Source organism: Mustela lutreola, chromosome 12 (genome assembly GCF_030435805.1).
Source record: "Mustela lutreola isolate mMusLut2 chromosome 12, mMusLut2.pri, whole genome shotgun sequence".
NCBI lineage: Eukaryota > Metazoa > Chordata > Mammalia > Carnivora > Mustelidae > Mustela > Mustela lutreola.
Genome location: NC_081301.1, coordinates 51230428 through 51245625, shown reverse-complemented (window position 1 = coordinate 51245625; position 15198 = coordinate 51230428). Strand labels below are relative to the sequence as shown.

Here is a 15198-nt window from a genome sequence, read left to right as displayed (position 1 = left end):
TTTTCTGCTTCATCTCCAAAAACTTCTTTAAAAAAAATATTCCAAGCCTTACACTTTTACTCGATGTCTAACTTTTTGTAAACACTTGCCACATCATTTACTTCTGTTAGGTAAAGAAGTATTCCAATAGGTAGACAGGAAAGTTAACCCTCTATTTGTACTTTTGGACTTAACAAATGAAACAAATGCCTTGGGAAGAGCCAACACAGGTCTTAGCAAATGCATTAATTAAATTATTGAGTCAACCTGTAGGCCTGCTACACTGAAAAGGATCTATTCTCTCAGCCCTCTTAGGAGAAGAGATTCTTTATTATGTGTCTTTAAAGTTGGTGGTTGATATGGACACCTGAGGAGTTCATGGGTTTCGGTGACCTTTTACTATGGACCTGTTTCCAGTCAATTCATGTTTTCCTCACAGCCAGACAGCTGTTTATTACTGTGTCTTCCCGCATTCTCTACAATATTTTCTACTGAGACCTCGAGCAGCTTGTTAGTGGGAAGTAAATATTGATTTGGCATCCTGTCAATGCAGAAAGAATGAAAAAATTTCCACCAGAGGCCCCTCAAACATTTTCCTATCGACATTTTCTGGGCCGAGAGGAAAGCTGCATAGAGGATGACAAGGCCAAGACGAGCTGAAATCCCTGCGGGGTCCATTGAGACTGCTGCTGTGACCTGTGTGATACTTTTTCTTTCCTTTCAAGTATTTTTTTAATACACATAGAGTCTGCTGGGATGTGCCCCTCTTGTAAGTGATCAAGGGCAGTTTATTGGCAGGTGAGAGCCCAGCCTTTCTAGTCGTAGCCAGCTTTTGTGTTGACATCACCGACAGCATGTAATGTATTCGAAAACTCTTTCATTTACAGTTCTTATTGCTCAGCCTAATTGTGTCTTTTTGAAAAGAACCAAGAATTAAAAGAGCTAAAACGTGTTTTTCAAAAAAAGAGCCAAGAAAAAAAAAAACCTTGACTGTCCCTTAAGTTTTGGAAAGTCCTCGTAAATGTTTATGTCAAGATTAAAAATAAAGACAGATTTAAATGCCGTTATTTTACATTTACATTAAGAAAGAACAGTATCTGTCCTTTTGGAAAAATCAAGGATAAGTCCAATCCCATCTGAACTACTGATATTCTTAGTATCAGTCTTATATAGTTTTGAAACATCTGGAATCGCTTTAGTAGTAATAGAAGGTGATCGGCAGTCTTTGGTGTACAGTTATTCAAGCGCAGATGTGTGGGGACTGGACAGAGTCTTATGTGGTGACAACTTACTTTTGAGAAGAAAGGCCATTTCTTAATTATGTTGCACACCCCACGCCCAGCCCAATGTTGAGCACATCAAAGGAATTTAGTAATGATTGTGTCGGGTTATATTTTTAAGCTTGAAAATGATAAAAATAAACTTATGAATGAATTTTTTTTAATGTTCAGCTTATAAGCATGACCCTCTAATCTGGAACTTCTATCATCAGTTACAACCATAAAAATAATACGTCCACAGGTGTACATCTTTATTAAATTCTATGAAAGCGTTCTTGACCCCAGCGCTGATTTTGTCTGATGCACCTGTGCAGACATGCATGCACACATTCTGCGTTATCTGGGTGTGTGCCTGCTTTCTTTAGTTAGTGCAAAAAAAAAAAAAAATCCTGCTGAAAATGGCATCAGATCACTTCATACTGCAGTTTGATGTAGTGCCTTTTTGTGCCACTGAGCCTGGACTTGGGAATATAATTGCTTGGCAGTATTGATTTAATTGCCCGGGTTTATTTGTGGACTCCTAATTATTGACTGGAGGTAAATTTAATGGAGCGGCCTTTATGAACACTGGGAAAGCTCTGCTGTTGCTGTTCTACATAATGAACTGCGTCGTGTGCCTTTAGATCATTTTTCAAGCTAATTTTATTCCACTGTGACAGTATGAAAACATTTAAAAAGTCAAAGACTTTTTATTTTTATTACTGACATAGGTGGTTTTGCTGATGTCTTTGAATTTTGTGAAAAAAATAGGGACTTCATTGGCTGCACTTCGATGTCACTTCATAATTACACCCAAGAGAAAAATCTAGAAGATAGAAAACATCTCTCTCTCTCTTTTTTTTAGCCTACTTTTCTTCTCTCTCGGTTCCAGCAATTATATTTGTCCTGAATTGTAGAGAAGGTTTTCTTTGTGCACCAATTTTGTGAGAGGCTAGGTGATGCTGTCAGGATCACGTGGCCAGAAGGGTGTGTGTTCCCTCCTGCGTCCATTGAGTAAGACATACGGTTCTGTGTATCTGGGTTACAGGATTGCTAGGCCGTGGAATAGTAGAGCACATTTCCTTCAAAAACGAGTTAATTCAATATTGATACTTGGTTATTAAAATATTTTGAGGATAAAATTGTCAGAAAACCTCTCTTTTACGTCTTCCCTCTGTGTTGGGTGCTGTATGTAAGGGAATTCACAGATCTTAGGAGTCTATCTGGCCCTGCGGTTTTAGCTTTGGTTTAAGGATTGGGCCACAAAATTATTTTCTTGCAAAGTAATTTTTCTCAGCAATCATTGGATTAAAATTTGTATTTATAAAGTATTTACACAGAATAAAAAGCCGTTCTGCCGTGTGGCAGCTTAGGACTCCAGGGTAAGAGGGTAATACCTACTGCTGTGTTAGCCAAATTCCCTGAGAACCGAAAGGTCTAAAACCTTAACCCTTTTCTATATTGCATACAGAATGCAAGTATATGTCCTCATTCCTTCAAGTGGTCCTGATACTGTTGGTAACTTTATCTATTTAATCTTTATCTGCACCCAACCTACATCCCCTGGATAGCTAACAATAAAAATTACACTTAAAAAAAAACTTTCTAGTATCTGCTATCATTTTTTATGGCACAGCTGCCACTTAATTTCTTTGAATATTTTTACTTGGAGTACTTCCTCTTTTTACATGGTACATTTTTAAAAAATGTATACTTTATGGCAGAGACAAACAAGTTAATGATTATAATAGGATGGCAGAGCCCTTCAAAATTGTTTTTTTTTTTTTTTTTTTTTTTTTTTTTTTTTTTGTAGTTTAGGGAGTAGGAGGAGAAACAGAGATAGGAAAAATAGGCTGGGACCAAACTATGAAAGCTTTTGAGCAGGAAGGGGATATGATCAGAGTTGTGCTTTGGAACAGAAGCCTGAGATCAGCCCATGGCAGGTCTGGAGGGAGAGAGACTGGGAGCAGGAACATAGTTGAGGCAAAGGGCAATGAGGGTCTGCATGTGCCCTCGCCATAAAAAGAAAGAATGAGGTAGATGTGATCCACATTACACTGATTGAATCAATAGCAGTAATGAGATGAAGTGAAGTCAGAAAGCAGAAGCCATAGATGGGTGAGTTTAATACCCTACATAAAGAGACAGATGATGATACCTTTAAGAGTTTAAGAAACCCAAAGACATAGATCAAATTTGGTAGGGAGGAGATGTCAGTACTGAAGCCATAGAAAATTTAGTAGATGACTCCCATTAACAATATTCAAGGACTCACGAGCTTTTGTTAATTCAGCCTAGCCTTCTATCCAGCTCTTTTTAGTGAAATTTAACCATTTATGGAACACTTTTCAAACTCTTACAACTCAGCAACGAAAAGCAAAAAAAAAGGATTTGAATAGACATTTCTGTAAGAAGATAAACAAATAACTAATGAGCACGTGAAAAGATGTGCAACATTATTAACCATGAGGGAAATGCAAACCAAAACCCAAAATGAGTTACTGCTTCACACCTAGTAGTAGGAAGGCTATAACAAAAGAGACAGACAATACCAAGGGTTGGTGAGGATGTGGAGGGATTAGAACCCTTACCTCATTCATTGCTGCTGGGAATGTAAAATGATGCCACTCCTGGGAAACAGTCTGTCAGTTCTTTGAAAAGTTGAGGAGGGAGATTCTGTCCCCGAAGTTTCATCCACTGGGTAAGTGCCCACAATAAATGAAAACACATGTCCATACAAAAACTCCTACATTGAACTCCTACGTTCACAAAGGCATTACCCTTAATACCTCAAAAGAAGTGGAGGCAACCCAAAGGTATGTCAGCTGATGAGCAGATTAACAAAATGTGACATGTGCATACATGGACTGTTTATTATTCAGCCATAAAATGGAATGAAGGACTGATACATGCTACAACATGGAAGAACCTTGTAACTTTTACACTAAGTGAAAGTAGCCGTAGACAAAAGGCCATATTTGTCTATGATTGCATTCATATGGAATGTCCAGAATGGGCAGATCTATAAAGACAGGAAGTAGAAGAGTGGTTGCCAGGGGATGGCGGGGGTGGGGGTAGGGAGATGGGAGGGGCTGCTAATGGGTACAAGGTTTCTTTTGAGAGTGATGAAAATGTTCTGGAATGATGGTCGCACAACCTTGTGAATATACTAAAAACCAGTGAATTACATACTTTCGGAGTTTTGCATTTTGTGAACTGTTTCTCCATTTAAAAAATGCTCTCCTTAATACTGAAAAGAGGGAAAAAAAGATTCAGTAAAAAATTCAGTAAATTTCTTATATCACATGTGCCATGTCCTCCACCATTAATTAGCAGAGATTGCCTTAAATGCCTTTGAATTTGAATTTCTGTCTATTGGCCATACTTATGAATAAATGAGATAAATTATTTTGTTTCTTATTTAATTTGCTCCTTTCAGTTGGCACAGAAGGAGATGTCCCCCTATAATACTCTGGTCAATCTTACTTTCTCATGTATCCAGACCAGGAGGGGTTTATACTCTGCCCTCTAAAAGACAACTGTTTATTTGTTTTGCCCATTCTGATCCTCAGAATTAAATTGTCATAGAGGTCACTTAGCTTTATTTTCAGGCCTTAAAATACCTGAAGCAGTCCTTTTGAATTGGGACTTTAAAAGGCATTGGAGGGAATCAGTGGAGATAAGAAGTGAACCAAGGAGACAGAAATCACTGCCTTCATGGAGCTTACATTTCTGGGGGTGGAAGACAATAAACAAAGAGTTAATTTGTATCAACTCTGAAATTTATTAAACAGTTAACTTGAACAGAATTATATGTATATATATTAAAATATGTATCCTTGTACAAAACAAGTAATATACACTTACAAACACAATATGGTTCTTTACTAGGATTTGTATAAAAACCTTGAGCCGGAAATGGCTGGAAAATGTGTCTTGATTTCCTTTTGTTGTTGCCCTGTTCTTTGTTACTGCTAATGCTTTTTTGGATTTCCTTCAGTCCATTTTAGTCCACTTTTTGGAGATCATTTTCTTGCATTGGGGCCATATCAAATATTCCTTCTGCCTTCAGCTGTTGAGAATTTAAAATATGGAATTTAATCAGTGGTTTTTCTTTAGCTTTAAATATCCCTGTTCCTCTTAGTTGCTTCGGATCTCGCAAATGCTGAAATTTAAAACGGCTCTTTCCCCAGTGCCTCTCTGCAAAATATGCTTACCTTCGACAGAATCCTTGCACTATGGCATTGAGAAGGGTTTTATCAATGTCCCTGGCTCTTGTAAATAGAGTACCTTCTGGCCTGAAGGTTAACTGAAAGTTTCTCCTTAGAACTCTGAACACATCTACTCTGTTGCAGTTCGAACACATGCGGACACATGCACATACTTAACCCACTCACCCTTGCTCACACACAGAAACCCACACAAATCAGCCACCCACACAGATTTCTCACATCTAGCTGAAATAGCCAGAGTTCAAATTTTTCCATTCAAAGCCTTCCTGGGATTTTTATTTTTTTAAACAATGTTAAATCTTTTTTCATGTTTCCAGTAAAAGCAGATATACGACATAAAATTTAACATCTTTATTTTCAATATGAGTCAAGTTAGATTAAAGTCAGCTTGTGTTTTAAAAATGATATCTTCTTGGTAATAGTTTTCAAACCCAAAACAAGAATGAAAATGGTGAAAATGCTCATTTGCCCCTTAGATTTAAAAAGTTATCCTTATTTCATTTTTTTTTCTTGTTACATAGAAATTTTCCTTTTTTTTTTTTTTATTGTTAGGAGCACATTCCAACAAGTGCTCATGCTTTAAGTTATCTCTGTGATCTCTGTGTTTTATAGTCATGGACTTCAGGCTTTGTTATTTTTCCAGTGTCACTCTCAAACATCTGTAACCATCACTCATATCTCAACCTTTATACAGAAACACCTCTAAATGAAACCGCAATTCGTTAAGTGTGAGGGATAAATTTGAGATTGTGTCAGCAACATACCAGGTCCTAAAGGCAAACATCTGTAGGTGTTTACGTAAGATGAGCTGGAAGTCTGTGTGAAATCTGGGGAAATCTCTCCAGAAGAGAAATCACCTTTCATGAGTGGGACAGCCGAGTGACTAGGAAGACCCTGGTTTAGGACGACACTGCACCAAGCAAAACTCAGTTGTTGTTCTAAGGTCCTCATTAAATTTCCAGATGAAGGGGGTGCCTGGGTGGCTCAGTGGGTTAAAGCCTCTGCCTTCGGCTCAGGTCATGATCCTGGGGTCCTGGGATCGAGCCCTGCATTGGGCTCTCTGCTCAGCGGGGAGCCTGCTTTCTCCTCTCTCTGTCTGCCTCTCTGCCTACTTGTGATCTCTGCCTGTCAAATAAATAAATAAAATCTTTTAAAAAAAAAATTTCCAGATGAAGAAATCTCACATAGTATCAGCTCTTCACTATTTGTGCCATTCTGTCCAAGAGTTCAAGCTGGTGGAATCCTGCATTGACATACCCCAGGAGTATCACTTCTCCTTTGTTTTGCAAGAGAAAGAGCTCATGCAGGCTTTCTGGACTTGATAGTCCCTGACATAGGCCAACCCTAGGCAGCATGATTATTGGGTTTGTTGTTTCAGATACATGTGAATGGCTAAGTGAGAAAGTTTGTGTTGACCAGTCAGCTCACCACATCAGTCCAACTCCAAACTCCTATCAGTGTTCTTTCTGTATCTGAGGGAGTTCCTTCCAGAATGCATATCCAGAGATTTCAATTGATGCTGAACTCCCTGTGGGACATAAACTAGCACTGAATCTAGACTCAAAGTAGCAGAAAATTCAGGTCTCCTGGTCTTCTCTGTTTTGCAATTAAAAAACAAAAAAATAGGGCAAACAAACATGCTATATGAATTTTTTTTTATGATTTTATTTATCTATCTGACAGAGACAGAGAGATGGTGAGAGAAGAAAAATACAAGCAGGGGGAGTGAGAGAGGGAGAAGCAGGTTTCCTGCTGAGCAGGGAGCCCACCGCTGGCCTAGATCCCCTGACCCTGGGCTCATGACCTGAGCCAAAGGCAGACACCTAAGGATTGAGGCCCCTTTAAAGCACTTTCCAAGGCATCTCATATTTAAGGACAGTCTTAACTATACCCAATCTATAGCTGTATGTTGAGAACTGATGTTCGTTTGGTACTGTAAGATTTTGCAGAACTCTTTTGAATCACAGTGGATTAAAAATGTACCATGAGTCTTCAGGTTAACCGTAATTTATAAGATTTAAGAATTAATAATAATCTGTAAGTGATAAAAGTAAGTACTCTCAGTTGACTAAAATAGCCAGTGAATTCAGAATGCCATTCTTTGTCACTCTCAGAAAACAAGAATTTTCATTAATTCATCCTAGACTAAGGAGAAGTTTTTATCTGTACAGTCTATGGAAGAAGTTTGCCAAAAGATAAATAGTGCGGACTTGTCAAGAGAGGCTATTTGTAAACCCAAGACCACTAGTACACTCATTATTTGAATATGTATTGAGTCTACTCCATGAGTAAGGAACAATTTATAAAGTAGAAGGGACATGTGCTTATAATTTTTTTATTAACCGTTACTTTCAGTTATTATGTTCATTTGAAGTGTTTTGTAATTCTGACTTTGCCTTAGACTTCCTCTCAGTTTGTTTCAGTTATTAATGAGCTTAATACAAAATTACATTAATTTTATATTTTGCAAAATTACAGTTGATCCCTATATATTAAAAAACAAAAACAAAACTTCTGAAAGATCTTGTTGAGAGCCGGCCTTATAGTTCCCAGTAAATGACAAGTCATAAAAAGCATGTACAGTGAGCACTGTGTTTAGAGGCAGAATTTCAGAATTGGTTTATAAAAAAGGAAATAGAACCACTGAATTAAAATAAACATCTCCAGCCAACATGTAAGATATATGAACTTTCATTTTATCATATATAGACAGATAGTAACATCCTTCTGACCTATTTGCAGGGCAGATAGACATGAACATAGTGTGTGTCATGATTAAAAGATTGATTGCTTTTTGAAATCCCTATGTGTTATCGTCCATACGAAGCTTAAAAGAAGCTAACAATCCAGCCAAACAGGATTGACAAACAATTGTGTTTAACTGTGGGGCTTTACATTTTATTGGGAGCCAGAGGAAGAGAAGAAAGTGAGTTGTCAGTAGTAAATTAGTAAATGGACCTCTTGTTCCAGGTTGGAGGCTTCCTGGAAGACAAATTCTTGGAGATAAGATTTTTTTTCCAAAGGAAGTGAAATTTCTGAGTGCATGACATGTTGAAAACTGTTCAGATCACAAGATAATAAGGTTTAGGTTTTAACTTGAAAAAGTGATATGCAAATGATAAATGTCGGTCTGGTGAAAGTACCAGGTGACGTCATCACAAGGGCAATTACAGAAGCGCCGTGTTTCCCAAAGTGGGTTCCATGGACTGCTGGTTCCACATGATAAATAGACCATGAGAAAAGCATGGGCGAATGAATCCAGAAATAGGATATTGCAGACACACAGTGCCTGTTAGTATTTTAAAGCCGCTAAGAAATCCTGAAATGAAGGACATTTTTAAAGTTTGGTTTGTTTCCCAAAGTTTTTGGTCAGAGAACTCTTTTTTTTCTCTGACCAGCTTTAGGAAATGAACTTTTTTGTTTCTATCAGGAAGAAAAGAGAGGTTATTCTCATCTTGTTTGTCTGCTTTTTTTTCTTCTTTTTTAATTCTTATTTGTTTTAAAGGTTTTATTTATTTGTTTGAGAGAGAGAGAGAGAAAAAGTATGTGAGCCAGGGGCTGAAGGAGGAGCAGAGGGAGAAGGACAGGCAGACATAGGCCTCCATCCCACAACCCTGAGATCATGACTTGAGCCTAAATCAGGAGTTGGAAGCTTAACGGAATGAGCCACGCAGGCGCCCATTTGTTTGTTTTTTTGGTAGGAATGCGAATGGTACTGGTAGCCTTGGCCAGCATAAAAGAAAGTTGCCTGATAGTTTTGTTTTTGTTTTATGTATGTGCATTTCTTTAACATCTAATATTAATGCCCTGAGAATGTAAATTATCTAATTTATAAGACTGACAGTTTTGCCAAATATAACCCTTTTCTGCATCCCAGAAGGGCAAACTGTCAAAGTAAGGATTTGCTTTTAGTATCCTTATCTTACAGAAGGAAGTCTAACGGACTTCTTCCTTGATTCTAAAATGCATTTTCCCCACATTTTTGTTTTTCTGACATTGGAATGCCAACACAGTATGTATATATTTAATGTGGTAGGGGGTTTTCTCCCCAGAAAAAGCTGTTTTTAAGTGATTGTGTGTATCGTCTGTTCAAGTCTATCTTCAGAACTGAAGAAATGTGATATTTTGGTATCTTGTGCTTTCTTCAGTGGTAAGTTTCAAGGAAGACAATGTGTGAAGCTCCTGGCAGAGACTTAGGCTGTCCTAAGGAGAAGGTAGTTTGTTATAAAGATAAGAAAGAAGTTAAACTGGAATCTTAGAAACTTGGGATCTGAGGCAATGCTATGGACTGGCTTTGGTCTCTGCTTCTTTCCTGGGCTACATAATCGGTTTGCCTGGTGTTTCACTGTCCCTGGCCAGTCTTTTCTGTTTTCCCCCAATTCAAATTCAGAAAAGAGCCATTCTGTTTGGTTCAACTAATTATAATCACCCTAGCTGAGCACAGCTAGGCAACCCCTACTGGGAGCATCAGTCTTTGCTCAGGTGCTGATGGGTAACACTGCCAGTGCTCATCCTAGCACAAAAAAGGCCCCGGTGCCACTTCCCCTTAGGAAAGGGGACGGGGCGTGACAAGCATTCTCAACTAACTTATTCAGGGAAACAAAAGTAGTCTTTCCTTAGTTAACCCAAACGACAACTCCAAGAAGTAACGTAATGAACTTCTTAATTATCAGAAACCTCTCTGTGAGACCAGAGAGCTGGACGGGAGGTGGAAGCAAGTTGGCGGAGCTGTGTGAGTAATTGGAGAACAGTTTAGATTTTCTCCCACTTACAGTGCACACATGCATCATACAAGTTGGAGTTCTCCAGAAAGCCTAGGGAAGCAGAGGGAACAATGAAACTTTACCGGAAAAGTTATATAAATTATGAAATTTAAAAATATACTCTACATTTTATAAACTCAGCAGTTTGCAACATGTGTATTACACTTTGATATGCCAAACAAACTTTTCTATAACAACTTAATCAATGGGCATACTTTTGCCATTTTTTTCCCTCTGAAATTTTACCCTATGACTCGCAAAGTGTTTGGCTCCCACACAGACAAGTGTATTGATAGTTCTCTCTCATTCTTTGATGACTGATGAGCATACTGTACGACTTCTGTGGGCCTGTGGGCCCTGGAGATGGCCGTAACCTGCTATTGATCAGCTGATTGAAGACAAATGGCTTCGCTGCTTGTATTGCAGATTACATCATTAACATGGTCAGTAAACCATGAATTGTTCAATAAGGCGTTTATCTTTTTTCATTTTACTTCTGCTCTTTTATCATTTTTATTATAAAAGACAAAATTACCCCCAATATCCAGTAAGATCAGCTGAAAAGAGACCCAGTAGGGTACCATTATGGGTACAGAGTTGCAGATAGCTGAGTTCTAATGGTTTAGTGATACTTACTGTGTCTTTTTGAGCTGGAAAAAATATAGGGTTTTGATCATCTTTTTTTCTGTGTTTCTCTTCCAGCTTCCTTTTGCCTCCTATTTACTAGAAGCAGTACTGGAGAAAATAAATGAAAGAAAGAAACTAGTTGAAGCATATTTCACAATTATGAAAGATATTAGATGATACTACAATGAAGAACTTCTTTCCAGAAGTGAAAACTTTTTTTGCAATGTGACTAGAAAACATGCATTACCATCTGATACAGTATCTACTCCAGCTATCAATAGTCAGGTTCGATACCAAAATAAGAAGGCTTGAAACTAATTAATTACCGAACAAGGGAAACTAATTAAGTACATAGCCATTTAAAAGGAAATAGTGTAGCATTTGATTGTTGAATACAAATATTGCCACAAATCAATGCAAACTTAAAAATGATTTTCCTTCCAGTGCAGTCAAAGAAATTAGAACAAGCTTGGACACACAAATTGGCCTGAATATAAGAAGAAAAAAGGTAAACTGAGGGTTTAATATTTTAAGTTTTATAAAAAAACTAGAGAGTTGACATAATGTCTCTATAAAAGGCCTTAAATCAGCCAGTGAAGAGCACGTTTGTATTGTAAGCAAATATAAAATGGGGAACACCATTATCTTAAGGATGAGCATTTAATGAAGTAAATTGTGTGGTCCAGTTATATCTGTTCTCAATATACCAGATGATATAGGAGATACTGTATTTTCCTAGAACTATGTGGCAAAAATAAAAACATTTTTTCCTTTTCTCCCTTTCTTTTTTTAAATTCACGAGACTTGGTGTGCTCCTAGAAATTAGCAAGGGACCACAAGCTCAGTGTGTAAAGTTAGATCTACCATAACTCCTACTGTGGTCAACTAATTAAAGTTAATTTCTTAAGTTTAAAGTTAAATTCTTAACAATGATGTCATCTTTTTTAGATTTCCAGATATTCTCACCCCCATTTCACCTCTTTACTATGTTCCTGCCCCATGTGACCTTTTTGGGAAAGGCTCTGCTAATTCACCAAACTTCTGCCTGTATGCAGCCTTCATTCTTGCTCTTCTTTTTCTAGAATATTCTGTTCTCAACTTATCTCATGACTGGCTCAACATGACTTTTCTTACCACTTAGGATCACCTTACCTGTTCCCCGAGAGACACCTTCCTTGGCCATCATACTGTTTAATTTCCTTTATCACAGAAAATTATCTATTTTACCTGTTCACTTATCTTCTTGTTAATTTCTGCCCCCCTAGCCCCCTTTAGAATATAGGTCCCCTGAGGTTGAGGCAGTGGTTGGCAAATTATGGCCCAGAAGCCAAATCTGGACTGCCACCTGTTTTTGTGTGGCCCACAAGCTAAGAATAATTTTTATATTATCAAATGGTTTAAAAGAAAAGCATATATTTTGTAGCATGTGAAAGTTATATGAAATTTAAATTTTAGTGTCCATCAATAAAGTTTTATTGGAACACAGCGATGCTCATTTATTTATTTATTGTTTATGGCTGCTTTCAAGCTACAGCAGTGCAGGTGAGTGTGAGGCCCAGACCATATATGGTGGTGGGGTCACTTGGCACTACTTCTTGGCGAGCTACAAATCACAAATTCCACTCTACTGTGCTTAAAAAAATACCAGTGCATGCCCGTCATGTCAAAATAAGAAGAGAAAAATGACCTTCAAATGTCATAACTTTTAGGGCACAGTGAAGTGCAGACTATCTTGCTGTTGAACTAGATGGCAAAGCATTGCGTTAATTATACAAGGACGTTAGACCTGTGCTAAAGGAATGCCCTATTGACATTACCCAATATCATGAATACTCATGGCAGTATTCCCAAATCAGAAGACGATCGTAAGAAAAAATTATAAAATTTAAAATGTAGCATCTCATCCCAGCAGAATTTTGTTACAAAGCTAAAAATGTGACTGCACAGTATTACCCTGATGCCAAAACCAAATAAGAATAGTAGAAAGAAAGAAAACGTGGTAGGCTGAAACATGGCCTCCAAAGATGTCTGCCTCCTAATTCCTAAAACCTGTGAATTTGTTACCTTTTATGGCAAAAAAGGACTTTGCAAATGTGATTAAACTAAGAATCTTGAGTGGGAAGATTATCCTGGATTCTCTGTTTGGGACCTGATATCTTCCAAGAAGGAGGCAAGAGGAATCAGTCAGACAGAGAGCAATGTTACCACAGACGCAGAGGGACAAAGAAATTTGGCAATACTACCCCAACAGCACTCAGTGTAGAGAAAAGGGGCCAGGAGCCAAAGACTATAAGGCAGTCCCTGGATATAGGAAAAGGCAAGAAAATGGATTCTCCTCTACAGAGCCTCCAGGAAAAAACAACAACAACAACAAAAACCCAGCTTTGTTGACACCATGACTTTAGCCTAGTGAAACTGACTTTGCATATCAACAACTATAAGAGAATACATTTTGCCTTTTTTTTAAAAGATTTTATTTATTTATTTGACAGACAGAGATCACAAGTATGTAGAGAAGCAGGCAGAGAGAGAAAGGAGGAAGCAGGCTCCCCACTGAGCAGAAAGCCCGATGCGGGGCTCGATCCCAGGACCCTGGGATCATGACCTGAGCCAAAGGCAGAGGCTTTAACCCACTGAGCCACCCAGGTACCCCCATTTTTGCCTTTTTAAGTCATTAAGTTTGTGGTAATTTGTGATGGCAGCAATAGAAAACTAATCTAATTTTCTAAAAGTTTGTTTAGAATTATTGATGTTTATGAGGGACATTGGTAAGAAGATAGAAAATCAAGGCTGATTCCATATTCAAAAACCAATGTAAAGGAGAAATATCACATGATCATAAAATTCTAGAAAAACATTTCAAAAAATTCAACACGTGTGTGAGAAAGAAAAACATCAGAAAATTAAGAACTTCTTCAATTTGATGAGAACAATCACAAAAGGCCTACAGTTAACATTATATTCAATGATGGAAGAATGAACACTTGCCCCTCAGATCAGAAATAAGGCAAGGATATCTACTCTCAGCACTCTTATTCAACATAACATTGAAAATCCTGGCCAGCATACTAAGGCAATAAAAGGAAGTAAAAGCTATCTCTTGAGTAAGTAAGTACATAACTACATAAATAAAATCCCTAGATTATTAATAAGTGACTTCTCAAGATACAAGATCAACATGCAAAAATTAAGTGTATTTCTATACATCAGTGAACTATAAATACATGTGTGGAAACCATAATTTACAGTACAATTCACCATTGCTCAAAAAAAAATTACTTAGGTGTAAATCTAACAAAGCATGTATAAGACTTGTATACTGAAAACTACAAACCCTGATGAAAGAAGATTAAGTAGGGAAACATACTGAGATCATAGATTGGGATATTCAATGTAGCAAAGATGACAGTTGTCTCCAAATAGATATACAGGTTTAATCCAGTTCCTACAGACATCACAGCAAGATATTTTGAAAATAGAGATAAGAGTCTTCTAAAAATTTTATGGAAAGGCAAAGGAATGAGAGAAGCTAAAGATTTTTAAGGAAGACTAAAGAGGGAGAAATCACTCCACCCAACCGCAAGATGTGTTATAAAGATACACCGATCAAGAGTGTGTGGTATTGGCAGAGGGATTGACACATGGGTCAAAGAGACACAATAAAGACTGACAAATACTAACTTAATTCTCAAAATGTCACAGGATTCTGCAAGTAAGACGAATCATTTAGATTTAGATGGTCCAAAAAGAAAATTTCTATAAGAAGTGTATAGCCACAAATAAAACCAAAAAGAACGGGTGAGTGCCAGGAAACATTTTGAGAGAGCCCTTTATTTTCTGGGTTCAGAGTATCCATGAAGTAAGTGGCCACAAGAATTGCTATCTTTAATTCTTATATACCTGTGCATGTAACTGCCCTTGGAATTACTACAAAATGTATAACAGTGATTTAATATAGCATAATCAAATTTAAAAAGCTTTTTTTTTTGTTTGGTTTTTGGTTTTTCTGTTTGTTTGCCTCTAAGCCAAAGTTTTGTTAAACATTTTTAAAAGAAGATATGGTATGTGTGTATACATAAACACACACACACACACTAGAATATTATTCAGCTATAAAAAAGCAAAATCTTGCCGTTTGCAACAACATGGGTGGACCTAGAGAGTACGATGATAAGTGAAATAAGTCAGGCAGAGAAACAAATAGCATGACTTTACTCATATGTGGAATTAAGAAAACAAAACAGTGAACAAATACAGAAAAAAAGAGGCAAACAGAAAACAGGCTCTTGAACACAGAGAACAAACTGATGGTTGCCAGAGAGGAGGTGGGTTGGGGGA

General features: G+C 37.4%; 1 protein-coding gene across 7 annotated transcripts in view; it reads left to right on the top strand.

Moving 5' to 3' along the window:
• CNTLN (centlein) overlaps positions 1-12345 on the top strand; it is a 309757-nt gene extending 297412 nt beyond the window's left edge. For 6 of the 7 annotated variants that reach the window (XM_059141989.1, XM_059141990.1, XM_059141988.1 and 3 more), the window contains one exon: positions 10936-12345. In XM_059141989.1, the coding sequence (XP_058997972.1) occupies positions 10936-11037 (102 nt within the window). In that variant the 3' untranslated portion in view covers positions 11038-12345. The remainder of the gene's footprint in view (positions 1-10935) is intronic. The other variant, XM_059141986.1, reaches the window with a different exon arrangement.
• The last annotated feature ends 2853 nt before the right edge of the window (positions 12346-15198 follow it).